Below are 25,896 nucleotides of genomic sequence, written 5' to 3'. Positions count from 1 at the left end.
TCTGCAGTCTGTACTTTGGGTGTTTGAGCTTGATGGATGAGACGTACTTGATGGACCGGGACACGGAGGCTCTGAAGTCCAACCTTCTGGCTGTGAAGAGGACGAAAATCTGTAACCCCTGAAAACACCAGAAGAACACGAGGAAAGTTTCTTTATTAAATGTTTCTGTTGTGCTTTAAACTCAATATGAAGATGTAGATAAAAGTAACTCACCTGTGTGGTTGTACAGAGGCAGAAGAGAATGCTGAAGATCAGGTGGCTGGTTCCTGTAGTGACCAGCACCAGGTACCCCAGAGTCCAGGACAGACCCAGTAACATGGCCAGAGAGTAACTGATGAGGAAGTTCTTCCACAAAGACGGACGTTTGATGCTACAACCAGACCTGACAGAAAGTAAAGCTATGTGATCAGTAAGAACATTGGAGCGTTGATGTTTAGAGGAAATGAAGAGAGGACGGATAATGTTAGTCGCTACCTGCTAATGTTAAAAACCAACAGAGCGGTGACGTAGATCAGGATCAGACCGACTGGAAGGAGGAAACCCCAAAACATCGGCTTCCCAAAGTGAAACTGTTTGTTTTTATCCAGAGCTGCGAGCCAGCAACTAACAAAAAAAGCACACAAAACTTTATTTAAAATGAAAATGAATGAATTTGTGGGAAATGTGATTTAGCCGAATATTTCCATGTGATGGAATGAAGCGTTGGATGTTTTATAAAAGACATTTCACTCAAAGGAAACTTTATATTTTCTACTATTTAACGACTGAAGATTTGTTTACTTAAAAACAAAATCAAGAAAGTTCAGACGATGAAGGAGAAGTTGAGCAGTCACACAGGTTATTGTTGCACATCAGATACCAGATAATACATTTTAAATTATTCAGAATAGTGATGGACCCACAATTCCTCCTGTCTGTATCCCAGAGGGTCGTCTGGTCTGTAGGTTGCTCCCAACGTGATCGACATGATTACGGCTGGGACTCCTGAGACAGAACGTAAAACCAGTTAATTCATCCAAAACAACCTTTATTCCTGTTATTTTAATAAATGAGGGTTAATCCCCAGAGCAGTGAAACGTACTATCATCTGTTTTGTACCTTTTTATTGTAATTCTTTTCATGTTTAAGATGGTAGTTATATTTACACTTTCTTGAGCACATGCAGTGAAGCTATGAGCTCCATTGTTTATTTCAGGGAGCGACTCGTCGGCCGAGGTGCTGGGCAAACACTGGATTTACCTCTCGCTTGTGTCAAAGAAGCATACAGGTCCACAGCCCTGATCCCTCGTCTCTGATCCTGATCAGATCAAGGACATTTACCTGTTTTTCATGTTCAACACATGCGCCTCCTTCCACACTTCTCAACTAACACTACAAACACCCTTCACTCCAGGTCCAGCCCTTCACTGAGGTGCTCAAGACTTGTCTGGCTTCACATCTTTAACCTGAGCCTCAAAAAGGTCTCCTGGTCCCGGTACCCAAAAAGTGGTGCCCCAAAGTCTTGAATGACTACAGACCCGTGGCCCTGACGTACCACTTGATGAAGACCTTGGAGAGACTGTCCCACCTCAGGCCCCTGATCAGACAGCCAGCTGTTTGTTGACCAGGAGAACTTTGGAGTGGACAATGCCATCATCTACCTCCTAGACCAGGATGATTCCCCCCACGAACATGGCTGATAACCAGCCTTCTACTTCAGCAGGACAGAGACTCCTCTGACAATACTTTGATTCATGCCCTGCAAAACTAAAGACATTCCATCACCATTCATCTGTAATTAGCTGCATGCTAACATGCTAAACTAAAATGTCCGCATGTAGCTCCAAGTAGCACCGAGTCTAAATCAGCCTCACAGAGCTGCTAGCATGGCTGTAGCCTCTCACTGAGTATGTGGTCTGTTGAATATCGTACCCCATCCTACGGCGACACTGAGGGGAGTCCAGTATGAAGGAAGACTTCTGTCCATGTTGACCAGCAGCAGCAGAGTGGCGTACAGGCCGTTCCACATGAAGGTGGCTAACAAAAAGAAGTGCAGCACAGCGACCACCACTGAACACGAGCCACCGTCCGGCTCCACGTGTTCATCCCGGTCCAGAAGGCTGTTGATCTGAGTGTCGACCTCCACCGGGGCATCCTCTCTGCTGGAGTTTCCGACTCCAGTGACGAAGGTGATGATGAAGGCCAGCAGGCTGACGCAGATACACAGCAGAGCGATATCGGAGTCCTTGACCTTGTCCTTTTTCTGAAAGCTAGAAGAAGTATTCAGATCATTTTCTCAATAGTAGCAATACTACACCATAAAAATGCTCCATTACATGTGAAGGTCCTGAATTCAAAATGTTACTTAAAGGTGTTGTCAGCGATTCAGGACAAAGGAAACCATGAAATCTATTCTATAAAGTAAGACGGTCTTACTTCTGTTTAAGTTGGTGAATGATTGTGACAATCAAAGCCAGAATAGAAAAAGAAAGTCCCACAATAGAAATCACATCCAGGGCTTCTGCATATTCATAGTTCTCTCTGAAAGACTGAAAGAGAAACAAAGTTTTCACTAAACCTTCTACAGCTTTCTTTATTTAGATTTCAAACTGGTGAGCATGTTGGTGCAGTGTTGGTTCACCCAGAGAGCAGCGAAGTTGGTGGTGTGGTTGCAGGAACATCTGAGGAGTCCGTTTGAAGCGTTTCCTTTGGAGCAGCCGTCGGTGCTCCAGTCCTGCACACCGTAGTCCCAGAAAACACAAGCGAAGTTGAACAGAGACGTTCCGTTGATCACCTGGAACAGCAGCAGATACAACTTCTATGACTCATTGATTCCTTTGAACAGTTTTACCTTAAATTTAAATTAAACGGTACAAAGGTGTAATATTTTCCTGCTATTCAAAAGGTGCATTATTCAGATAGTAAGATGTCCCTTTGAATGTCTGATTATTTAGTTTAAAGTTGCATTGCTGCAGTGTCGGATAAAGATCAGGCTACACTAAAATTGTTGGTATTCTACTATTTGTAGAGTTAGAATTCAGTGACATTCATTGGATTGTTGATTTGATCCAATCCGAAAGCTGAAATCCGATCCGATGACTTCTGAATCTGACCCAGCAGATTAATGAGGTTTATCTGTGCCAATAAAACAATTCCACTGAAACAAACTGTGACTCCTCACGCTGTCCATTATCAGTCCGTATTATCTCAGTCAGGTGTTTGATAAACAGCAACATCCAAGGAGACACCAGCAGATCACGACTCGTGTCATTCAGGCCAGTCATGAAATGACAGAAGCAGTTTTCTCACCGTTGGTCTGAACAGCATCTCCACATGTTGCGGCACCACGCTGCTCCTCGGACCTTTAACGGAGGCCGACAGGACTCTGATGGTGGCCCGACTCCGTCTGTAGCGCCGGGACCTGAAGAAACGGTCGTTCTGGTAGAGAACGAAGCCCAACGAGACCTCGGAGGACTTCTCACTGACTACTTCTTCATAATCGGACAAACACATTTACAGTCTCACGAGTACTAATGTAGAACATTGTGGTGGAAGAAATTTGCATTATTGAAAATACAGGAAGTAAAACGTGCGTTAGTTTTCACTGTTGTGCCTGATAATAGTCACATTTCATTTTAGCATTACCACATTTTAAAATTAGACAACTCACCTGGTGGGAATCCAACGTAAATCACGGCGTCGGCTATGAACCCGTTTTCCACCACAACCGTTGACGTGTTGGTGTTCAGCTGAATGCGGTCAGCAACAAAACTGCCCGACGTCCCTGAACGTACCACAAAACAGAATCGTTAGTGATGTCATGAAAACATTATGAACATGAGAGGAAACGCTCCGTTACCTTAGAGGCTAAAAGTCTTAAATGTTTGAACGTGTTTGACTTTTGAGGACAAACTTATGATTTAAATGTTTCTTATTTTTGTCTCTTTCAGGCTCCTGTAGTCCTTCAACATCAAGCTACTGCTGTGAGTACTGACAGTTTTATTATATACAGACGATGGACACAAGCCAGAGTTATGGATTACGTTGATACTGAAGTAAATGTGACGATTCTTCTTTTTCCTGTGATCTCTCAGTGCATTAATGGATGTTTAATGGACGTCACAGATAATAATATCCTCAGGAAGTTTAAGTTCACAACAAGTCAAATGTAATGTTAAAGTTAAATGCTGCAGAAACAACAAACATGAGAAAGAAACGGCACCATGAAATAAACCATAAAACCATAAAGAAGCTTCACTGAAGATTAAATAACAACACCTTCATGTGGACTGATTCAACTGGATGACCTCAAGTCTCCAGGAGCCTCATTCAATAAACACAAATATTCAGATTTAGAAAACCGTGTGTTCATCTGCCAGTGAGCAGTTTCTTTGTTCAGGACTTGTTTTATTAAGAGACTTTGAAACAGCATTTAGACTTTTGATTGATGGATCCATAATTTCATCCTGATTTCTTTAAAAGAAAGGTCCACTTGAAGAAAATACAACTGAACATTAAAGACTCAAGAAGTTCTGTCTGAACTGACTCCAGTTGTAGATGTTAAACATGTCGCTGACCTGAGAGGGAAGTGAACTGGACTCCTTGAGAGTCTGCAGCACAGACTCGTGCTGATTGGACCACCAGGTTTGGTTGAACCACCTGAGACTGGGACGCCTTGAGACCGAGGCTGAGGTTCACAGAGAGTTGGTCCAGGGTCACTGTTAGCCTGGACACAAGACATTCATATTAATTTATGGAAAACATCACCTGAGCTACATCCTGGACTTCAGCTTACCCCAGAGTGGCGTTGTTTTCCTCGCTATCGTCCGTCGGGCCGGCGTTCAGCAGCTGGCTGACTGTAGAGACAGCTGCCACCCGGACGCTCTGCAATAAAAAGCATTACTCAGTGAGAGTCATTGTTGAACTACATCTTCAGAGGGATGTTCAGCTGAAGGTTTCCCTGCAGTCGTAGGAGCTCGGTCTCTCATCTCTCGGACCAAAAACTGAGTTTCATAATCCTCAGTGTTGTCGATCGTACCTCTGAGGCGTTCGGAGACAGCAGCAGTGTGTTGGCGATCTGAGCTGCTGCTGTAATGTCTTTGGCCGTCAGCTCTTCAGGTTTGGAGGTCAGAATTTGGGTGCTGCTCGCCAGGTTCTCAAAATCAGCCGGGCTGGTAAGCTGAGACATAAAGATGTTATTAATGCGTCTCCTTTCTGAATCTGTTCTTTAGCGGGCCTGAACACATCTACCTTTCTACACTAAAAGAGGATATTATGTAAAATGTCTGGAAAGGACATTCAGGCATCTGTGATTGTTTTAAACAAACTAACATTCAACCTTTACTTCACGTTTTGCTGGAAAAAGCAGATATCCTCACATTTAGTTGTATGTCACTGAGGGTCTGGTCACACTGGAGGACACGTGGAGGACGCTGGAAGCTCGGCAGTCCGTTCTTGGTGGAACATCTGGTGGAAGCCTTGGGTTTACCAGCTGGATGGAACAGTAGGAGTTGAATGTGGTGGACTCAAACTCAGCTGTGTGTTACAGTTTATCTGACGGATGTAGAGACGTACCGCTTCTCGTTTCTTTGGGACATAACTCTTCAGAATAAGCAAACCAGCCGATGGGTGTGCGAGAGAATTTGAAGTTACCCAACTCTTGGAAGCGGCAGAAATTTTCTATGTGGACAAGTTGAATGAAAGATAAGATTTTTACTAGTTTCTCAGTTTGTGTTGGACAGGAACATTAACACAAAGTATGCCATGCTATTAGCCCTCAAAGGTTCAGTAGACCCCAAAATGATGTTGGCTCACTGCTAATTTGAACCCATCATGGAGCTTGTTTCCTAAAAGGAGAACCCGCTGGTTCACCTTAAGTACTACATGTAATATTTCTGTGCACACTTTGGCCTGATGGGGGTGCAAAAGGAGGTGTGAACCATCAACAAAACAAACAAACTTTTAGTTTCTTGTATTGTGGTTGTTGCTAAACCCAACTCACCTACTGAGCAAGTCTCTCCGGTCCATTCATCAGGACAGATACAGACTCCATTCAGAGAAACCCCACCGTTACCACAAACCAGAGGAGGGGGGGCAGAGGTGGCATTAGTAGTAATAGGAGGCGGGGTAGAGGTGGGATAGGTAGTAGTAGTAGTAGGGTAGTCAGTCCCATTGATCGTAGTAGTAGTAGTAGTAGTAGTAGTAGTAGGGTAGTCAGTCCCATTGATCGTAGGAGTAGTAGTAGTAGTAGTAGGGTAGTCGGTCCCATTGGTCAGATCAGCAGTAGTAGTAGTAGTAGTAGGGTAGTCAGTCCCATTGATCGTAGGAGTAGTAGTAGTAGTAGTAGGGTAGTCGGTCCCATTGGTCAGATCAGCAGTAGTAGTAGTAGTAGTAGGGTAGTCGGTCCCATTGGTCAGATCAGTAGTAATAATAGAAGGGTGATTAGAGGTGGGAGAGGTAGTAGTAATAGGAGGGGGGGCAGAGGTAGCAATAGTAGTAATAGGAGATGGGTTAGAGGTGGGAGAGGTAGTAGTAGTAGTAGGGTAGTCAGTCCCTTTGGTCAGATCACTGGTGGTAGTAGTATTGGTAGCTCTATCGGTAGTAGTAAAGATGGCAGTAGTAGCAGGTATTGTGACCACAGTGGTGATAGATGATGGTGGTGTTGACTGAGCTCCAGTTCTAGAGGCCAGGTGAACAGCTGAGAGAAGACATAAGATAATGACTAATTAATTACTAATGAATGGATAATTAATGACTTATGAATGACTAATGAATGTATAATTAATGACTAATGAATGCATAATTAATGACTAATGAAGGACTAATGAATGTATAATTAATGACTAATGAAGGACTAATGAATGTATTATTAAAGAGATTAAAAGCAGAGCTCTGTGAGGCTGAACTTCCTCCATCATGAGCCTCTGAACATGAACAAAGCTGCTGTATTTACATGATTCATATGATGGTGAATCATTTCGCTATAAAGAACTCACAGACGGAAACATTCAGAATAAAAGTTTTCTCACCCAAAGTGAAGCGGACCAGGAACAGAGAGTTCATGTTGATGAAAGGCTGCAGGTCTGAGACTTAAAGTCTGTTTGAGCTCCACTTATTTATCTGAGTTTATATCATAAAGATGAAATCATAAAACAACCAAGAGCTCAAAGTTCTTCATCAACATCAAGTTTATTGGTTCAAGTTTACTTTCACTTGTTGGTTTATTTCATCTTGTAAATCAGCTACAAGGTTCTGTATCAATAAAGTTTGATTGATGGAAATCACACTAGTAGAACGTCCTCCGACTAGAAAAACATAAAACATGTTCAGAATATCAAACATGTATAAATAATATATGAATTATGTACTTTTTAGTAAATCAAAGAATATTCTTTCCGTTGGACGGATCATAAAATAACTGATTTCTGATCTCGGTCAACAAAGAGGAGGACGGATTGTTTTTTGCTCTGAGCCAATCAGCTGTCAGAGATCCATTGGATCACTGATTAACCCTTTAACGTCTGCTGGAGATTGTTTTTTTGTGATGTAACTCTCAGAATATTTAACCCCAATAAGTAACCAGGAGGTCGGTTGAGAGGAAGAGAGGAACGTAAAGCTACCATCGTAACCGTAGAAAAACAATAGATAAATACTATATATATGATAGATAAATATACGATATAAATACTAGAAAAACACTGGATGAATACTAGAAAAGATCCCAAGTTGTTGCCTAGCAACATGAGGCGCGTTGAAACGGAGCGTTTAACACATGAAGAGTGAGAAACGCTTCATTCGGAGTTATGTGACCATTTAAAGTGTGGAAACCCAAAATATTAGGACCACGATGAACCTCTCGGTCTCCTCCCTCCTCCTCACTCAGAGCTTTGTGTTAATCAGTAATCACTGTCAGCTGACCCACATGCTGACCTGCAGCTAATCAGTAGACACACTGGACTCTGTCAGAGGAGCAGTGGGGGGGTTTGTGGGTTTTGGGGGGTGAAGGTAGACCTGCAGACTGAAAGTCTGAGTCTCTTCATTCAGTTTCAGACATCATGGCTCAGCTGGTCGAGTGTGTCCCCAACTTCTCCGAGGGTCGGAACAAAGAGGTTTGTCTTTTATTTTAAGTTTCTAAATCAATATAATCAACGATTACCTGCAGAACTATCAGAATATACAAACTAGAGTGAAGTACAAGTACTTTGAGTTACTGTGTTATGAAACCTTCATTAATAAGAATAATGATTATTGATTATTGTCTCAGGTGATTATTGATTATTGTCTCAGGTGATTATTGATTATTGTCTCAGGTGATCGATGCCATCGCAGCAGCCGTCTCCGGTACGCCGGGCTGCAGCCTGCTGGACGTCGACCCCGGAGCCTCCACCAACCGGACGGTCTACACCTTCGTGGGCTCACCTGCAGCCGTGGTGGAGGGAGCGCTGAACGCCGCCCGGCAGGCCTTCAGCCTCATCGACATGAGCACGCACTCAGGTGAGCAGCTACTTGCCTGTTCAGGTGAGCGGCTACTTCCTCATCACAACAGGAAACGGCTGACATGTGTGTTACCTGTTCAGGTGAGCATCCTCGGACCGGAGCGCTGGACGTTTGTCCCTTCATCCCCGTCCAGAACGTCTCGATGGACGACTGTGTTCACTGCGCTGACGTCTTCGGACAGAAACTGGCGGAGATGCTGAACGTCCCCGGTGAGATGACTAATAGATGATTAATAACTGAGTAATAACTGATTTATTTCTGATTACTAACTGATTGATAACTGATTAATATATAACTGATTAATAGGTAATAACTGATTGATAGATAATAACTGATTAAAGACTGATTAATAACTGATTAATAGGTAATAACTGATTAATGACTGATTAATAGATAATAACTGATTAATAACTTCCATCCATTGATAATAATGATTGTGTCCATAGAGCTACGTTAGCATTGTGGCTAATAATCCCTTCATGTCTTCAGTTTATCTTTATGGTGAAGCAGCACGAAAAGAATCCAGAAGAAATCTTCCGTCCGTGAGAACCGGAGAGTACGAAGCTTTACCTGACAAGGTGAGACGCAAACTCTTTTATTGTGAAATTTACTTTCTGTCTCTTCTTCAGCCACGGCATTGTGGGAAATGTAGGAGACCAGTAAGTAAAGAGGGTTTAGTGAACATTACAGAACTGTTGTATTTTCAGAATAAAAGTCCTAGAAAACACCTAAAACAACAACAAATCTGAAAAAATATAATTTAACCGATCAATATTTTCTGTGTTTTATTCTGTCTTCCTGTCCACCAGTTGAAGCTCTCTGATTGGTCCCCTGACTTCGGCCCTTCCGTGTTTGTGCCGTCGTGGGGCGCCACGGTAACGGGCGCTCGGAAGTTCCTCATCGCCTTCAACGTGAACCTGATCGGCACCAAAGAGCAGGCTCACCGCATCGCTCTGGACCTCAGGGAGCAGGGCCGAGGGAAAGACCAGGTGCGTGCTGGGAGTTTGAGTTCTCAATGTCTATCCCTTAATTCTTCACATTGTCAGCTATTAAATACATTCAGTGAATCTCATTAAATAGAAGTTGTATAACCTCTCCCTGTCCTGACCAGCCGGGGCTGCTGCAGAAGGTTCAGGGGATGGGCTGGTACCTGGACGAGGCCAACATCGCCCAGGTGTCCACCAACATCCTGGACTACGAGGTGACCTCCCTCCACACTGTGCACCAGGAGGTCTGCAGGGTAGCTGAGGTCAGAGGACACAAACTGTTACACACTAGTGTATCATCATATTGTTAGATTTTAATCTTTGATTATTGATCACTGATCGATGCCGTACTCAGGAGCTGAAGCTGCCGGTGGTGGGCTCTCAGATCGTAGGCCTGATCCCTCTGAAGGCCGTGCTGGACTCTGCAGACTTCTACATCCAGAGAGACGGACTCTTCATCGTGGAAGAGGAGCACAAAGTCCGCCTGGTGGGAGACGGAATATATTTCCTATGTATTGAACATTAATTACTGATGAAATGAGGAAGCCGTGACGTCTCTTTGTGTCGTCAGGTGATCAGTAAACTCGGCCTCGACTCTCTCGGTCCGTTCAACCCGAAGGAGAGAATCATAGAGTGAGTCTTAGCCTTTTATTTAATCAAGATGATTACACATAATTAATTTAAATACTCATAACCAGGTGTTGTTACCTGTGCAGGTACATGGTGAGGTCACAGGAGGACAGCCGGCTGGTGTCTCTGTCTCTGCAGCAGTTTGTTCAGAGTGTCGGCGCTCGAACGGCGGCTCCTGGTGGAGGATCGGTTTCTGCTGCCATCGCTGCTCTGGTACCAGAACACATTGTTATTATACTCTAATATATATATATATACATATATATATATATATACGTATATATATATATATATATATACATATATGTATATATACGTATATGTATATATATATATATATATATATATATATATATATATATATATATATATATATATATATATATATATGTGTATATATATATATAGATGTGTATATATATGTATATATATATATTATAAAGTGTGTGATATGTCCTGTCCTGCAGGGGGCGGCGTTGGGCGCCATGGTGGGTCAGATGACTTACGGGAAGAGACAGTTTGAGAAGCTGGACGACAGGATGAGGAAGCTGATTCCTCAGTTCCATCAGGCCATGAGCGAGCTGCTGCTGATGGTGGACGCCGACTCGACCGCCTTCAACAGCTACATGGTCGAGTCTAAAACCTCCTAAACGTCCTAAAACGTCCTAAATGTCCCTCCTCTTCTTCATGAATAGTAATTATTCAATATTTGTCTTTCTTTTGAAGGCGGCGCTGAAGATGCCGAAGAACACCGCAGAGGAGATGAAAAGGTGATTTTATTTAATTATGTAGAACTTTTATAATCAATACAAAGATGAATGTTTGCGTACATTTACATGTTTACGTATATTTACGTATATTAAAAGACACTATAATCTGTTATCTATAAACTATAATCTATTATCTATAAACTATAATTTATAATTTGTCATATATTATCTATAAACTATAACCTATTATCTATCATCTATAAACTATTATCTATGATCTGTAAACTATAATCTATAATCTATAATTTGTCATATATTATCTATAAACTATACTCTATTATCTATTACCTATTTATTATCTATAATCTCTCATATATTATCTATAATCTATAATCAGGAGAGAGGCTGCGATGCAGGAGGGGCTGCAGCGAGCGGTGGCCGTGCCCTTGTCTCTGGCTGACAGGATCAGTGTCCTTTGGTCGCCTCTTAAAGAAATGGTCGTCTACGGAAACATTGCCTGCAAGTCGGACGCTCAGGTGACCGAAGCATCTGTTCAGAAATCAATAATAATGGTTTTAGTTCAGAGAGTAAAATGAAATGTTGATTTTGTGTAAAAAAAGTTTCAAAATAAAATATTATTCAGGTGGCAGCTAAAGCTTTAGAGACGGCTGTTTTCAAAATACAACTTTATATAAAACCTTTTAATTTGAAGTTTGTGTCTTCAGGTGGCAGCTAAAGCGTTGGAGACGGCTGTTTTCGGAGCGTATTACAACGTCACCATCAACCTCAAAGACATCGCAGACGACGCCTTCAAGATGGCCGTAAGTGCGTCTGCGTGCTCTGTAAGTGACGTTTGTTTAAATAAAGTTTAATTAATCTTGAATAATGTTTTTATGCTGCAGACTCAGAAGAGAGCGGCGGCGTTGCTGCAGGAAGCAAAGGAAAGCACCGCCACCGTCCTGCTCGCCGCCGAAGAAAGAAACTGAAGTTCTTCTACGTTTAACCTCAGAATGTGGGTCAATTATTACTGCAGGGATGCTAACAGGAAGCTAAAGATAGGGATGCTAACAGGAAGCTAAAGATAAATGCTAACGTCTAATTAACGATTAATCCACTACGTCATTATTATTATTGTTTAAGTAAAACACATTTTTACTCTGAACGTCCTCAATTCAGACTTCTGATACATAATGAATCAATAAAAACAATACAAATAGATTAATACATGTTGAAATAAATATACATTCACCCTTTAAACCTCCTCAGCGTTCATTCATGAAGTGTCATCATCGCTGTAGTGAAGCTATCGGCCACCAGGTGGCAGCAGAGAAGTCCAGTCAGAAATGTAGAAATTATGTTTTCTGTACTTTGCAAATTAAACACAAACCTTAAGTAACATGAAGTGTGTGTGTGTGTGTGTGTGTGTGTGTGTGTGTGTGTGTGTGTGTAAACAGATAAAAACTTTCCAACCGGACAGGAAGTGAAGCATCAGCAGCTTCTTCACTTCCTGTCTCGGGGGGGTCGTTGAGGTTCAGACCTCCTCTCCGCTGATCCACAGTCAGTTCTGAACATTTACATCAAATCTTTAACTTCTTTTTAATTATTATTATTATTGCTTCTGATCTCAAAGTGTTTGTTTATTTAACTCTGTTTCTGAAGCTTAAATAAATATTTGAATGATTGAATATTATACTTATTATTAGGATTATTATATGGATTATTATTATATTTATATTTATTATTATATGTATTATTATAATATTTATTTTCAGAGCAAAGTGCTGTGTGGTTTAGACTCTTATATTATTTAAATTTTTTCAAATGTGTGTTTATTGTGTGCTTTTAATTTGTTAATATTATATTATGACACAATTATGCTACTTTAAAAATGTTTAATTTTGGGATAAAATATTTTTGCAGGTAAAATTATATGTAAATACATTTTTATTTATAGAGGAAATAAGTAAATATATATACATCGTATTTTACCTACAGATATATTTAAAATGAGACATTGTTAAAATACCTTTTTGTTATTTGAGAATTGTTATAAACAATATACTTCTATTAAAGTTTAAATTGTATATATTTAGTGTATCAACATAATCATTTAATATAAAGCAGATATTAATATATTAATAAGTAATAAAGGAAGTAGTACATGTAGTACAAAGATGAATTTAATGTGAAACATACAGTTCAAACATTAATAATATTTAAAACATGAAGAATTCAAAGTATTTAAATAAAGTCATAATATTAGAACATTTGTGATGTCACTATCTTAACACTGTAGCCGTGATGACGTCACGGTGATGTCATCCTCACAGTGTGATGTCATCGGGCAGTGACGTCATCCTCAGTGTGATGTCATCGGGCAGTGATGTCATCCTCACAGTGTGATGACATCGGGCAGTGACGTCACAGTGATGTCATCCTCACAGTGTGATGTCATCGGGCAGTGATGTCACAGTGATGTCATCCTCACAGTGTGGTGAACTGTGTCAGAGCTCCTCTCAGTTTATCAGCGATCTGACCAATCAGAGAGCAGAGAAGAGATGAGGTCACACGGCTGGTCACCTGACACCCCCCCCCCCCCTCCCCCCCTCACCTGCTGGTAGAAGGTCACCTGTTGCTCCAGGTAAAGCTGCATCACTCTGTTGTAGTCATAGATACGGTTACTATGGAAATGATTCATCTCAGCTGGAAGAGACAGAGTCCGGTTACTAGTACTGTAGTAATAATACACACAGTGTGTACTAATACACACAGTGTGTACTGTTACCCTGCAGAGAGGAGCTCATGCAGCTGAGTCCATGTCTATTTCTGAATGTTTTGTAGTATTTTGTTGTATATTATGTTGTGTATTATGCATATAGAGTTGTAGTACTGTGTGTATTGTCTGTAGTACTGAGTAGTACTGTGTGTACTGTGTGTACTGTTACCTTGCAGAGAGTAGCTCATGCAGCTGAGTCGGTGGTTCATGCTCTTCTTGTCGTTGGTGCTGATTCTTCCTGCAGAAACCAGACGGTCGGCCTCCTTCACCTTCTCTGATGCAGCCTGAACACACAGACCACGCCCCCTCAGTGACATCACCAACACCTCACCTGAAGCTCCGCCCCCTCACTGACATCACCAACACCTCACCTGAAGCTCCGCCCCCTCGTTAAAGTACACAGGTGAGATGATGTTTTCAGTTTAAAGATTTTTTTTTGGGATACTATTATGTGTGGTAGTACTACACTATGCGTTAGTACTGTGTGTTGTAGTACTACAGTATGCGTTAGTAGTACTGTGTGTGATAGTACTGTGTGTGGTACAAGTACCTTGTGTACAGCAATGATTTCTGGGAAACATCCCAGCAGACCTTTGTATTCTCCGTTCGTCTCCAACAGGAAGTGAAGGTCCTTCTGAGGCTGATGGAGGTCAGAGACAACACAGTTTATGTAGAAATATACTTTAAAATACATATACTTATGTTATATATTGATCATTATTAATAATAAATATTTAATTCTAATTAAAGGTGTTTTACCTGCTGAGCGACGATCTCTGCGATCTCCTCGTATGTTTGTCCAGCAGCAGTCAGAGCGTCAGTCAGCGTCTCCTCTCCTGAAATACACGTACATGTATATATATATATATATATATACAGTTGTGGTCAAAAGTTTACATACACTTGTAAAGAACATAATGTCATGGCTCTCTTGAGTTTCCAGTTATTTCTACAACTCTGATTTTTCTCTGATAGAGTGATTGGAACAGATACTTCTTTGTCACAAAAAACATTCATGAAGTTTGGTTCTTTCATGACTTTATTATGGGTTAACAGAAAAAGTGACAAAATCTGCTGGGTCAAAAATATACATACAGCAACATGAATTAGCAATTTTGGTGACTTAGAAAGTTGTGTCAATGAAATGAGCTTCATAGCATGGCCTCTTAACTTCTTGTGAGTGATTATGAGTGACTACAACTGGTGACTTCTCTGAGGCCATTTAAATAGGGCTCATTGGATACAAACGCCCACAAACGCTACAATGGGAAAGTCAAAGGAGCTCAGCATGGATCTGAAAAAGCAAATCATTGACTTGAACAAGTCAGGAAAGTCACTTGGAGCCATTTCAAAGCAGCTGCGGGTCCCAAGAGCAACAGTGCAAACAATTGTTTGTAAGTATAAAGTGCATGGCACTGTTTTGTCACTGCCACGATCAGGAAGAAAACGCAAGCTATCACCTGCTGCTGAGAGAAAATTGGTCAGGAGGGTGAAGAGTCAACCGAGAACCACCAAAAAGCAGATCTGCCAAGAATTAGAAGCTGCTGGAACACAGGTGTCAGTGTCCACAGTCAAGCGTGTTTTGCATCTCCATGGACTGAGAGGCTGCCGTGCAAGAAGGAAGCCCTTGCTCCAAAAGCGCCACCTTAAGGCTCGACTGAAGTTTGCTAATGATCACATGGACAAAGATAAGACCTTCTGGAGGAAAGTTCTGTGGTCTGACGAAACAAAAATCGAGCTGTTTGGCCGCAATGCCCAGCAATATGTTTGGAGGAGAAAAGGTGAGGCCTTTCACCCCAAGAACACCATGCCTACCGTCAAGCACGGTGGTGGTAGTATTATGCTGTGGGGCTGTTTTGCTGCCAATGGAACTGGTGCTTTACAGAGAGTAAATGGGATAATGAAGAAGGAGGATTACCTTCAAATTCTTCAAGATAACCTAAAATCATCAGCCCGAAGGTTGGGTCTTGGGCGCAGTTGGGTGTTCCAACAGGACAATGACCCCAAACACACATCAAAAGTGGTAATGGAATGGCTAAATCAGGCTAGAATTAGGGTTTTAGAATGGCCTTCCCAAAGTCCTGACTTAAAATCCCATTGAGAACATGTGGACAATGCTGAAGAAACAAGTCCATGTCAGAAAGCCATCAAATTTAACTGAACTGCACCAATTCTGTCAAGAGGAGTGGTCAAAGATTCAACGAGAAGCTTGCCAGAAGCTTGTGGATGGCTACCAAAAGCGCCTAATTGAAGTGAAAATGGCCAAGGGACATGTAACCAAATATTAGCACTGCTGTATGTATATTTTTGACCCAGCAGATTTGATCACTTTTTCTGTTAACCCATAATAAAGTCATGAAAGAACCAAACTTCATGAATGTTTTTTGTGACAAAGAAGTATCTGTTCCAATCACTCTATCAGAGAAAAATCAGAGCTGTAGAAATAACGGGGAAACTCAAGAGAGCCATGACATTATGTTCTTTACAAGTGTATGTAAACTTTTGACCACAACTGTATATATACATATGTAGTTATTTTATTGTTACAAAATGTCTAATAAAGTTAAATATAATGAAGATAATCTGACTCCCTCTTCTCCTCCCTCCCTTATCTCCTCACTCCTCGTCTCCTTCCTCCTCGCCTCCTCACCTGGATATTTGCTGCTGATGAAAACAGCTGACAGGTTCTTGAAGGCTCGACCGATCCGGTTGTATTCTTTAGGCAGCGCTGAACACACACACACACATATATATATATTTATATATATTTATATATATTAACACACAGATTAATACATGAATATACAGTATATGTTTGTGTCTATAAATGTAAACATACGTCCTGTGCAGCGTTTCCAGTGCGAGTGTCCAACATTCAGCAGCTCTTTGACTCCGTCGTCCATCGACTTTGTGAAGCGACTGTAGAGTTCACACTTCTGTTCACTGCACACACACACATACACACATATATATTAACACACACTCATGAACACAAAAGTGTAGTTTCTAAGTAAGGGCCCTTTAGTAACGTACACGTCAGCAGCGTCGAGTTCTGCAGCTTCAGGTTCGATCAGACTGAACATCATCGGTCCGACCGTCTCGTCTCTCTCCGCCTTCCTCTTCCCTGACTTCCACTCCTGAAACACCAACGTCAGCCAATCAGGACTGAGCTACCAGATCTCCTCGCAGCGGATTGGCTGAAACATCTACGGGACTTAACCCACCTTCTCGTCTCTGTAGGTAAGGAAGAGCTGAAAGACGTCACTCTGAGAGACGACGGGGTGACGACACATTCTAGTCATCCAGGCCTGGAGCTGCTCCATTCTCATCTTGATGAAGTCCACCTGGAACCGGCCTGAAAGCACAAGTACACACTCAAACACAGAGGTCACAAGTCATGCAGGTGTAACACCTGGTCCTACAGGTCCTACAGCTGTAACACCTGGTCCCACAGGTTCTACAGGTGTAACACCTGGTTCAAGAGGTGTAACACCTGCTGGTCATAACATGTAGGTGTAAAAACTGGTCCTACAGCTGTAACACCTGGTCATACAGGTGCAACACCTGGTCCTACAGGTCCTACAGCTATAACACCTGGTCATACAGCTGCAACACCTGGTTCTACAGGTGTGGTGGTGGAAACGGCTCACCTGTCACCTGTTTGTCTGGCAGCGAGGGGATTGGCAGAACCGAGCCAAACTTCTCCAGCAGACGCTCGTACAGCCAATCAAAATGCTTGTAGCGATGATTGACAGGTCTGTTGGTCGTCTGGAAGAAGACCGTCAGTGTTACTGCGTGTACTACTGTGTATTAGTAGTAGTAGTATCACCGTGAATTATTGTGGTAGTATTACTGTGTATTATTATTAGTAGTAGCACACTATATTTTTGTAGTAGTATTACTGTGTATAACTGTAGTAGTATCGTAGTAGTACTTGTGTACTCTTACGGTGGGACTGATCTGGTACTCTATAAAGCTCTTCAGTCCGTACAGTTACTGTGTATTACTTTCTGTTATTGTAGTAGTATCACTGTGTATTATTGTGGTAGTATTATTGTGTATTATTGCAGTAGTATCGTAGTAGTACTTACGGTGGGACTGATCTGGTACTCAATGAAGCTCTTCAGGCCGTACAGTTTAGACTCTTTCTTCGGGTCGGCAATCAAACAGTCGAGAGGAGTCGACGGGTAAAACCAGACCGGACCGACCTCGCCCACCTTTCAATAAAACTTTATTAAACGCGTCATAAACAGGAACACACATGAAACGTTACCTCTATATATAAGTATATAAGTATAAGGATCATTTAAGGACACTTTGATATGAGGACACCTGATCCAGGATTACTCACATAGACAGGAAGTAGGTCTCTGGTGTTAGCTGGAGGTTTGGCCAACAAGAAGACTTCGGGACTCGGACCTTTGGAGAAAGGGAACCTGAACACACACAACATTACTGGGATCTACTGGGACGTACTGGGACCTACTGGGATCTACTGGGATCTACTGGGACCTACTGGGACGTACTGGGATCTACTGGGATGTTCTGGACTCTACTAGAGTCTACTGGGATCTACTGTGGGGATGTTTTTACTTGTTCAGGGAGATCTTCACGGAGGGTCGTCCTGAAGCCCCGCCCTCCTCATCCAACTGATCGTCACCATGGTAACCGCCTTCTGATTGGTCGTCCCAGTCGTCGTCCCACTCGCCGTCATCGTCCTCCACAGCTGCTGGAGACGGGACACAGTTTTTTGTTGAACTGTTGGTTTATAAAAACTACTGCAGACTATTCAAACTTGTGATAAAAAAATAAGTTACCTTGCTGTGTGTGACTGTCCCATCCTGCTGTTGGGGTACTAGCTAATGCCCCAGGTCTGGACCAGGAGTCCCTGTCTCTTCCACTGCCGCCGTTACCGACCTAAAACACATCAACAACATGAAGGACCAAAGACCCCGACACTAAACCCGCTGGTTTTACGTCTCTCTTTGTGGTCTTGTTGAGTCTCTTTGTGTCCTCGTTGCATCTCTTTGTGGTCTTATTGCATCTCTTTGTGGTCTTGTTGAGTCTCCTTGTGTCCTTGTTGCGTCTCTTTGGGGTCTCGTTGAGTGTCTTTGTGGTCTCGTTGAGTCTCTTTGTGGTCTCGTTGAGTCTCTTTGTGTCCTTGTTGAGTGTCTTTGTGGTCTCGTTGAGTCTCTTTGTGTCCTCGTTGAGTCTCTTTGTGGTCTCGTTGAGTCTCTTTGTGTCCTCATTGAGTCTCTGTGGTTCGTTGAGTCTCTTTGTGGTCTCGTTGAGTCTCTTTGTGTCCTCGTTGGGTCTCTTTGTGGTCTCATTGAGTCTCTTTGTGTCCTCGTTGGGTCTCTTTGTGGTCTCCTTGAGTCTCTTTGTGGTTTCTTAATAAGTTCAGAATCTCTACATATGCAGATGATGCAGTTCTTTACCACTGAGATTATTCAGACTAACTTCTTCCGGTTCAGAGTCAATGATCCTGGTAACATTAACATCAACTCACCTGTAAATATCCCTCAGGTACCAGTCCGGTTTGTCCGCTGGAGTTCTGGGCTTGGATCCAGCCTCCCCCCACAGTCTGAAACACACACATATCCATTGTGATAGAGTGTGTCACGTATGCTGTGTGTATTTGTACATAGATGTGTATTTGTACCTGGTCCAGCACAGTGACCGACTCCCCCTGTCGGACCGACAGCTCATTGTTTCCTGGTTCAGCTGTGAAGTCGTACAGAACTTCAGCCTGAAACAAAAAAAACAAAGAAAGAAGTCATGAATGATATTAAGAGGTTTTCTTCTGTATTGTTTTAAGTCCTGCAGCTTTTAGGGTTCAGGTTCTGTCGGTGAGCGTCCTCACAAGTGGAGTGAAAACCTGTGTGTGTTTGAGAGGAAAAGTCTGGTTATCAGTGAAACTACAAACTCATGAACCGACTTCCTGTTCGAACTCTTCTGTCAACAGCTTCAGGCTCCGCCCACCAGACTCCTGGAGGATTCTTTCACATTGTTGAAAAGTTTCTGTTTCCTGTTTTCATTGCTGAAAACATCTCAAATTATATTTCTATTAAATTATATTATATATATATATATATATATATATATATATATATATTTGTACACGTCTACACTAGAAAAATTAATTAACTAGTTGTATTTATATCCCTTAACATCTTTATAATCATCCTACCAGACACAATTTGTTTTTTAGTTTCTGTAGTTCTTTGGTATTTATTTAAGAAAACCTTAAAACAGATGTTTGTTTTGTTTTATGATATATTATATCAGTAACCTTTCGGTCTGATATTCCCACCAGAATCTTATTCTTGATTTTTATACATTTCCTTGTTTTTGGTATTGTTGTTTTTTTCTGAGAAATTAGAAGTTGTCAATTATATTTATCACATGACTTTAATATCTCCATGACAGCCTCACCAGACTCCTGTGTAATTTGATATAACTTAGTGCGTGTTTTCATTGTTAAACAGTCAGTGTAATTTATATATATATATATATATATACAGTAATTATATACTGACCCTAACCACAGACAGTACTGTATATGTGTGTATATATATATATATATATATATATATATATATATATATATATATATATACACTGTATATATATACTGACCCTAACCACTGACGGCATCGAGCGGTCGGTTCTGATGCGCAGCAGCAGGTGTGAGGTCACAGGTGAACCGCCTTACCTTTAGAGCCATGATGACGTCAGCAGCAGTTTCGTGTTCTCTTGTTTTTATCAGAGTTTCATCCTCTCAGCGTCTCAGCGACCAAACCTGCAACTTCTTCTTCTTCTTCTGCATCAAGTCGGTAACGCAACACTGACGCTACTTCCGGGGTCTGATTTCACAATAAAAGCCAGGTGAAAAATAATCCACTTTAAGATGTTTTTAACGTTTTTATAATGAATTTTTTGATACTTTAGAAACAAATAATACTTTATTAATGAAACTAAAGTATTCTTAGTTTCTCCTTTAATAGTTATTGAACAAAGAATGTTTTGTTGTATAATTTAAATTAATCATCTAAATTAAACAAATTAAAAATGCATGAAGGTACTTATCACAGTAATATTATTACTGAATAAAACGAAACTGTTCAACAGTTGATACGCCGATGCAAACAGTTGTTTTGTTTGTTTTGATTATAGACATGCTTTTATTCTGAAGGCACATTGACCAACTTCCTGTATTTTTTCGTCTTTAGAAGAGAACTTGACAGAATGTGACGTCACACATCCAGAACAGCTGAGTGGTTAGGGACTGAACGCGTTTCCGGTTACACACACAAGTACACTGTAAAAAATACACACAGTACTACACTGTACTACATTGTAGAAAAAACACAGTACAGTTTCTACACTGTAGAAAAACACAAAATACGTACACTGTAGAAAAACACAATACAATGTGAAAACATAATACAATACAACACTGTAAAACTATTATACGCTTTACTGCAAATCTTATAATTCTCTATACTTAAAATGTTTTACGGTACACTGTAAAAAAGACAATAAAACATAATACTGAAAAATATAACTTTGTACGGTTTAACATACAACACTGCTCTGAGAAATAAAAAAAACTCACTACACTGCAAAAATATACAATAATACACTGTAAAACATGAAACTTTACTGTAAAATACACTACACTGTAAAAACAGGATGGTAAATAAGATTTAACCATCGTATAAAAACTACAAACTAAAGCAGTTCATTCAGAAACAGTTCTGTCGTTACATCGTTTAATTTGTATTAATTATTAAACATTTAAACCTTTTTAAAGACCATTCCACCTGCAGTGTAGGTCCACCTGTCCACCTGTCTACCAGTCCACCTGCAGTGTAGATCTACCTGTCTACCTGCAGTGTAGATCTACCGGTCCACCTGCAGTGTAGGTCCACCTGTCCACCTGTCCACCTGCAGTGTAGATCTACCTGTCTACCTGCAGTGTAGATCTACCGGTCCACCTGCAGTGTAGGTCCACCTGTCCACCTGTCCACCTGCAGTGTAGGTCCACCTCTCCACCTGTCCATCTGCAGTGTAGGTCCACCTCTCCACCTGTCCATCTGTCTACCTGCAGTGTAGATCTACCTGTCTACCTGCAGTGTAGGTCTACCGGTCCACCTGCAGTGTAGGTCCACCTGTCCACCTGTCCACCTGTCTACCTGCAGTGTAGATCTACCTGTCTACCTGCAGTGTAGGTCTACCGGTCCACCTGCAGTGTAGGTCCACCTGTCCACCTGTCCATCTGTCTACCTGCAGTGTAGATCTACCTGTCTACCTGCAGTGTAGGTCTACCTGTCCACCTGCAGTGTAGGTCCACCTATCCACCTGTCCACCTGTCTACCTGCAGTGTAAATCTACCAGTCCACCTGCAGTGTAAGTCCACCTGTCCACCTGTCTACCTGTCCACCTGTCTACCTGCAGTGTAGATCTACCTGTCTACCTGCAGTGTAGGTCCACCTGTCCACCTGTCTACCTGCAGTGTAGATCTACCTGTCTACTTACAGTGTAGGTCCACCTGTCCACCTGCAGTGAGTTTATGAATGAAAGCCACTCAGGTATGCTGCTGTGTTCTCTTTATATCATGTGATCTTTTTACTTTTAGAATTATGAGTTTAAAAAAAGGACTTCCTGTCTGACCACAGCCATTTACAATAATCAATCAATCAATGACTCAAAGAGTGTTTCCAGTTTGTCTCCATTTATTGATTTAATTCACAGACAGAAGTTAAAGAGCTTCAGATCGTCTACATCTCAAGTCACAGAAGAACGTTTCAGTTGCATTTTATTTTGAAGGCCGTGTAGTTAGAGGTTCAGTTTCCTGTAAAACAGCTGATACAAATAGTGTGTTACCATGGTTTCATCAATCTTTTAATAATCAATCAATCAATCAGCAGGCAAAATATTTCTTTACGCATAAATATTGATCTGTGATAAGTGTTCAGTACAAATGTATTGATAAGAAGACTGAATGTATTGAAGACTGAATGTATTGATCAGACTGAATGTATTGAAGACTGAATGTATTGATCAGACTGAATGTATTGAAGACTAAATGTATTGATCAGACTGAATGTATTGATCAGATTGTTAAAGAAGCTGTTGTTACATGTTTCAGCCACAGGGGGTGCCGTAGAGCTGCAGCACTCTTCAGTGGATGCACCACCACATGACTGCCGCTGAGGCCAGCAGACCAATCACAGAGCTCGCTGCAGAGGAGGGGGCGGAGTTACACAGATCAGAGTTGCAGCACTTGAAGGTGAAACTGGAAACCTGGAAAAGATCGATACAGTTATTGATCACAGAGGTTATTCCCACCAGACTCCTAAAGAATGTTAAAATATTCTTCAGCAGCACGTTTCTGGACATGGAGTCCAGGACCACCCGAGTCCAGGACCACCTAAGTCCAGGACCACCTGAGTCCAGGCCCACTTGAGTCCAGCTCCACCTGAGTCCAGGTGCACCTGTGAGCTCATCACCTGAGTGAATGACCTGAAGTCTACAGGAGCTTTATCTTCATGAAGAACTTCCAACAGGTGAGTCAAACACTCACCTGTTCTCTGTGCTCACAGCTGAGGTTGAAATGGTTTGTAAGAGTAGAGTAGAATATAGTAGAATACAGTAGAGTAGAATAAAGAAGAGTAGTTGTTACCTGGGGGAACATCTGCGCCAGGCGGCCGTACTCACAGTCTGAATACTTCAGACACTGACGGTAAGTCATTCCACCTGCAGAACAATAGAAACAGTAGAATCTCAGTAGAATATTAGAGTTTCTTCAAAGCTGATCTGGTTTCTTCAGGATCCTGAGGACATTAACGTACAGGTAGAGGTACAGGTCTAGATAGAGGTACAGGTGTACAGGAAGAGGTACAGGTGTACAGGTAGATGTCTAGGTAAAGGTACAGGTATACAGGAAGAGGTACAGGTGTACAGGTAGAGGTACAGGTACAGGTAGAGGTACAGGTAGAGGTACAGGTGTACAGGAAGAGGTACAGGTAGAGGTACAGGTGTACAGGTAGAGGTCTAGGTAAAGGTACAGGTATACAGGAAGAGGTACAGGTAGAGGTAGAGGTACAGGTGTACAAGAAGAGGTACAGGTAGAGGTACAGGTGTACAGGAAGAGGTACAGGTGGACAGCTAGAGGTACAGGTGTACAGGTAGAGGTCTAGGGAGAGGTACAGGTGTACAGGTAGAGGTCTAGGGAGAAGTACAGGTGTACAGGAAGAGGTACAGGTACAGGTGTACAGGAAGAGGTACAGGTAGAGGTACAGGTCTAGGTAGAGGTACAGCTGTACAGGAAGAGGTCTAGGTACCGGTACAGGTGTACAGGAAGAGGAACAGAGATACAAGTAGAGATACAGGTAGAGGTACAGGTCTAGGTAGAGGTACAGATGTACATGAAGAGGAGCAGAGATACAGGTGTACAGGTGTAGAGGTAGAGGTATAGATAAAGGTACAGGTAGATGTAGAGGTATAGGTATAGGTCTAGGTAGATGTCTCGGTAAAGGTATAGGTCTAGGTAGATGTCTCGGTAAAGGTACAGGTCTAGATAGAGGTACAGGTGTTCAGTACAGGTCGAGGTACAGGTGTACAGGTGTACAGGTACAGGTGGACAGGTGTAGGTTTATGTAGGTGTACAGGTGTAGAGGTACAGGTAGAGATACAGGTCTAGGTAAGGGTACAGGTGTACAGTACAGGTAGAGGTACAGGTGTACAGGTACAGGTATAGGTATAGATACAGGTAGAGGTATAGGTATAGATACAGGTAGAGGTACAGGTATAGGTATAGATACAGGTAGAGGTACAGGTCTAGGTAAAGATACAGGTATAGGTAGAGGTACATGTGTAGAGGTACAGGTAGAGATACAGGTACAGGTAGAGGTACAGGTGTAGAGGTACCTCTCTCGCTGAGTGTGAGACAGGCGTCATCATAGCTACACTCTCTCTGCTTGGAGCAGCTGGCTGTGTAGTCCTTACAGCTGAAGCAGCGGATGGCTGATCCTGAAACAGAGAACTACAGTTCAGGACTGTGAGGGACCTGGTCTTGGTTTTACGATCCATCATCTCAGACACGAACCAGTGAAGTCAGTGGGAACAAAAAAGAGAAACCTTGGATATCCTGTGTGTGTTTATTATGTTAGTACTTTACAGAACAATTCTGTCTTTAGTGACGATGATGAAACAAGATGTGTAATAAATGACTGATTATTGATTTCAGAATATGAATATCATATAATATATTAAATAAATAATTTATCTTTAGATAATAATCAGATAAATGTTCAACACAGTCAAGTTCGTCTTTAAAATATCCGTCATGTTTTTAAAACCTTTTTTAACCCCAGTTTACCACAAATTATATATATTTTATAATGATTCAATGTAATTAGATATCTGTCTTTCTATCTGTTTAGAAATTAAATTGTTGATTCTTTAAATTCAGATATATTTTGTGGATCAGAATCAATGTGAATGAAACCAGTTTCATAGCTAGTTTAAATACAATAATCTGTTTAAAAAGATGGAATGAACATTGGGATCAAACATAATCAAACGTACCCAGTCCGATCAGAGCGGAGCAGAACACCAGACAGATCCCCAGGGAGCGCTTCATTTTCACCTCAGCACAGCTCACACATCTGAATCAGACAAAAACATCAACAAACAAAAGTGTAGATAACAGTGTGCAGTACTGAGTGTACTGTGTGTACTCACCCAGCAGGCAGCAGTAACAGGAATACTCTTGTTCAGCAGTACTTTGGTTCTTGTTGATGTTGAGAGGAGCAGAGACAGAGTAATGACTCAGACTTTGACCGACAGCTGAGTGGAGCTGAGAGGCCACGCCCCCTGGGAGGAGCCTGTAGATACGTTTTAGAAAAACTTTGATTGTTTTCTGTTTTTACTTTGATTCTCATCAGTTAGAATCTAGGATGTATATGTATATGTATACATATACTCATACTTATACACATACATGTACAAATATTTATACATATACTCATACTTATACTTATACATATACATAAACTTATGCTTATACTTTTACATATACATATACAAATACTTATACATATACTTATACTTATACTCATACTCATACTTACATATATATACAGTCAGGTTAGTGTCAGGCCACAGTGGAATCCTCCAGATCATCTGTATCTGTTTGTCATTTTGCATCTTTCTTTACATCATTTTGTGAAGGTTTAGTGTCTCTTTGTGGTGGTTTTCTGTCTCTTTGTCTATCTGTGGTTGTTTTCTGTCTCTTTGTGATGGTTTAGTG

At 41.5% G+C, this 25,896-nt stretch overlaps 4 protein-coding genes across 8 annotated transcripts in view; 1 reads left to right on the top strand and 3 right to left on the bottom strand.

The window, feature by feature from the left end:
• The window catches only part of adgrg7.1 (adhesion G protein-coupled receptor G7, tandem duplicate 1), a 7,640-nt gene extending 556 nt beyond the window's left edge, over nt 1-7,084 (bottom strand). The window contains exons 1-16 of one of the 2 annotated variants that reach the window (XM_068730321.1): nt 7,008-7,084; nt 5,981-6,676; nt 5,554-5,658; nt 5,358-5,470; nt 5,018-5,158; nt 4,775-4,863; nt 4,557-4,705; nt 3,650-3,763; nt 3,289-3,470; nt 2,621-2,773; nt 2,416-2,528; nt 1,912-2,249; nt 903-984; nt 475-603; nt 214-382; nt 1-118 (exon numbers count right to left, since the gene is read on the bottom strand). The exon at nt 1-118 is cut by the window's left edge and continues 556 nt beyond it. In XM_068730321.1, the coding sequence (XP_068586422.1) occupies nt 1-118; nt 214-382; nt 475-603; nt 903-984; nt 1,912-2,249; nt 2,416-2,528; nt 2,621-2,773; nt 3,289-3,470; nt 3,650-3,763; nt 4,557-4,705; nt 4,775-4,863; nt 5,018-5,158; nt 5,358-5,470; nt 5,554-5,658; nt 5,981-6,676; nt 7,008-7,041 (2,725 nt within the window). In that variant the 5' untranslated portion in view covers nt 7,042-7,084. The remainder of the gene's footprint in view (nt 119-213; nt 383-474; nt 604-902; nt 985-1,911; nt 2,250-2,415; nt 2,529-2,620; nt 2,774-3,288; nt 3,471-3,649; nt 3,764-4,556; nt 4,706-4,774; nt 4,864-5,017; nt 5,159-5,357; nt 5,471-5,553; nt 5,659-5,980; nt 6,677-7,007) is intronic. The other variant, XM_068730328.1, reaches the window with a different exon arrangement.
• On the top strand, nt 3,918-12,197 carry ftcd (formimidoyltransferase cyclodeaminase). Of its 2 annotated transcripts, XM_068730350.1 has the most exons (15): nt 3,918-3,962; nt 8,023-8,087; nt 8,289-8,472; nt 8,556-8,684; nt 8,965-9,053; nt 9,285-9,464; nt 9,587-9,724; nt 9,817-9,948; nt 10,033-10,094; nt 10,178-10,304; nt 10,559-10,720; nt 10,818-10,861; nt 11,199-11,337; nt 11,527-11,622; nt 11,704-12,197. In XM_068730350.1, the coding sequence occupies exons 2-15, from the start codon at nt 8,034-8,036 to the stop codon at nt 11,785-11,787; spliced, it is 1,620 nt and encodes a 539-aa protein (XP_068586451.1). In that variant the 5' UTR covers nt 3,918-3,962; nt 8,023-8,033; the 3' UTR covers nt 11,788-12,197. The 2 variants fall into 2 exon arrangements, with proteins under 2 accessions (XP_068586451.1, XP_068586442.1); XM_068730341.1 differs by lacking the exon at nt 3,918-3,962 and having other exon boundaries at nt 7,968-8,087.
• Nucleotides 12,198-12,968: 771 nt separating this feature from the next.
• LOC137887362 (sorting nexin-9-like) lies at nt 12,969-20,407 on the bottom strand. 3 transcript variants are annotated; one of them, XM_068730290.1, is made up of 17 exons: nt 20,293-20,407; nt 19,240-19,326; nt 19,087-19,161; nt 18,395-18,494; nt 18,171-18,306; nt 17,929-18,013; nt 17,669-17,794; nt 17,228-17,345; nt 16,802-16,932; nt 16,611-16,714; nt 16,417-16,520; nt 16,228-16,305; nt 14,337-14,413; nt 14,128-14,217; nt 13,747-13,861; nt 13,413-13,504; nt 12,969-13,333 (listed from the first exon to the last, which is right to left on the bottom strand). In XM_068730290.1, the coding sequence occupies exons 1-17, from the start codon at nt 20,302-20,304 to the stop codon at nt 13,286-13,288; spliced, it is 1,578 nt and encodes a 525-aa protein (XP_068586391.1). In that variant the 5' UTR covers nt 20,305-20,407; the 3' UTR covers nt 12,969-13,285. The 3 variants fall into 3 exon arrangements, with proteins under 3 accessions (XP_068586391.1, XP_068586409.1, XP_068586399.1); XM_068730308.1 differs by having other exon boundaries at nt 13,431-13,504; XM_068730298.1 differs by having other exon boundaries at nt 18,171-18,303.
• Nucleotides 20,408-22,297: 1,890 nt separating this feature from the next.
• cd59a (CD59 molecule (CD59 blood group) a) lies at nt 22,298-25,421 on the bottom strand. Its single transcript, XM_068730278.1, has 5 exons — nt 25,329-25,421; nt 25,173-25,252; nt 24,513-24,614; nt 23,266-23,339; nt 22,298-22,886 (listed from the first exon to the last, which is right to left on the bottom strand). Exons 2-5 carry the CDS (start codon nt 25,225-25,227, stop codon nt 22,764-22,766), a joined length of 354 nt encoding a protein of 117 aa, XP_068586379.1. The 5' UTR covers nt 25,228-25,252; nt 25,329-25,421; the 3' UTR covers nt 22,298-22,763.
• Between the last annotated feature and the right edge of the window lie 475 nt (nt 25,422-25,896).

The sequence above is a fragment of the Cebidichthys violaceus genome, unplaced genomic scaffold (genome assembly GCF_023349555.1).
Source record: "Cebidichthys violaceus isolate CVI_PGR_0920_01 unplaced genomic scaffold, fCebVio1.0.p SCAF_103, whole genome shotgun sequence".
Lineage (NCBI taxonomy): Eukaryota > Metazoa > Chordata > Actinopteri > Perciformes > Stichaeidae > Cebidichthys > Cebidichthys violaceus.
The sequence above is the reverse complement of the archived record's forward strand: the minus strand, read 5'-3'. Positions and strand labels throughout refer to the sequence as shown.

Bases quoted from the DNA above. Each gene is read 5' to 3' on its own strand.
- ftcd (XM_068730350.1), top strand. From the start codon at position 8,034: ATGGCTCAGCTGGTCGAGTGTGTCCCCAACTTCTCCGAGGGTCGGAAC. The intron at 8,088-8,288 runs GTTTGTCTTTTA...TTATTGTCTCAG, and splicing joins CCGAGGGTCGGAACAAAGAG to GTGATCGATGCCATCGCAGC. The intron at 9,725-9,816 runs GTCAGAGGACAC...TGCCGTACTCAG, and splicing joins AGGTCTGCAGGGTAGCTGAG to GAGCTGAAGCTGCCGGTGGT.
- LOC137887362 (XM_068730290.1), bottom strand. The intron at 16,715-16,801 runs GTGGGTTAAGTC...TTGGTGTTTCAG, and splicing joins TTACCTACAGAGACGAGAAG to GAGTGGAAGTCAGGGAAGAG. The intron at 13,334-13,412 runs GTGAGGGGGGGA...CTGATTGGTCAG, and splicing joins AGGTGACCTTCTACCAGCAG to ATCGCTGATAAACTGAGAGG.
- cd59a (XM_068730278.1), bottom strand. From the start codon at position 25,227: ATGAAGCGCTCCCTGGGGATCTGTCTGGTGTTCTGCTCCGCTCTGATC. The intron at 24,615-25,172 runs GTACGTTTGATT...TCTCTGTTTCAG, and splicing joins CTCCGCTCTGATCGGACTGG to GATCAGCCATCCGCTGCTTC. The intron at 23,340-24,512 runs GTACCTCTACAC...ATTGTTCTGCAG, and splicing joins TCTCACACTCAGCGAGAGAG to GTGGAATGACTTACCGTCAG.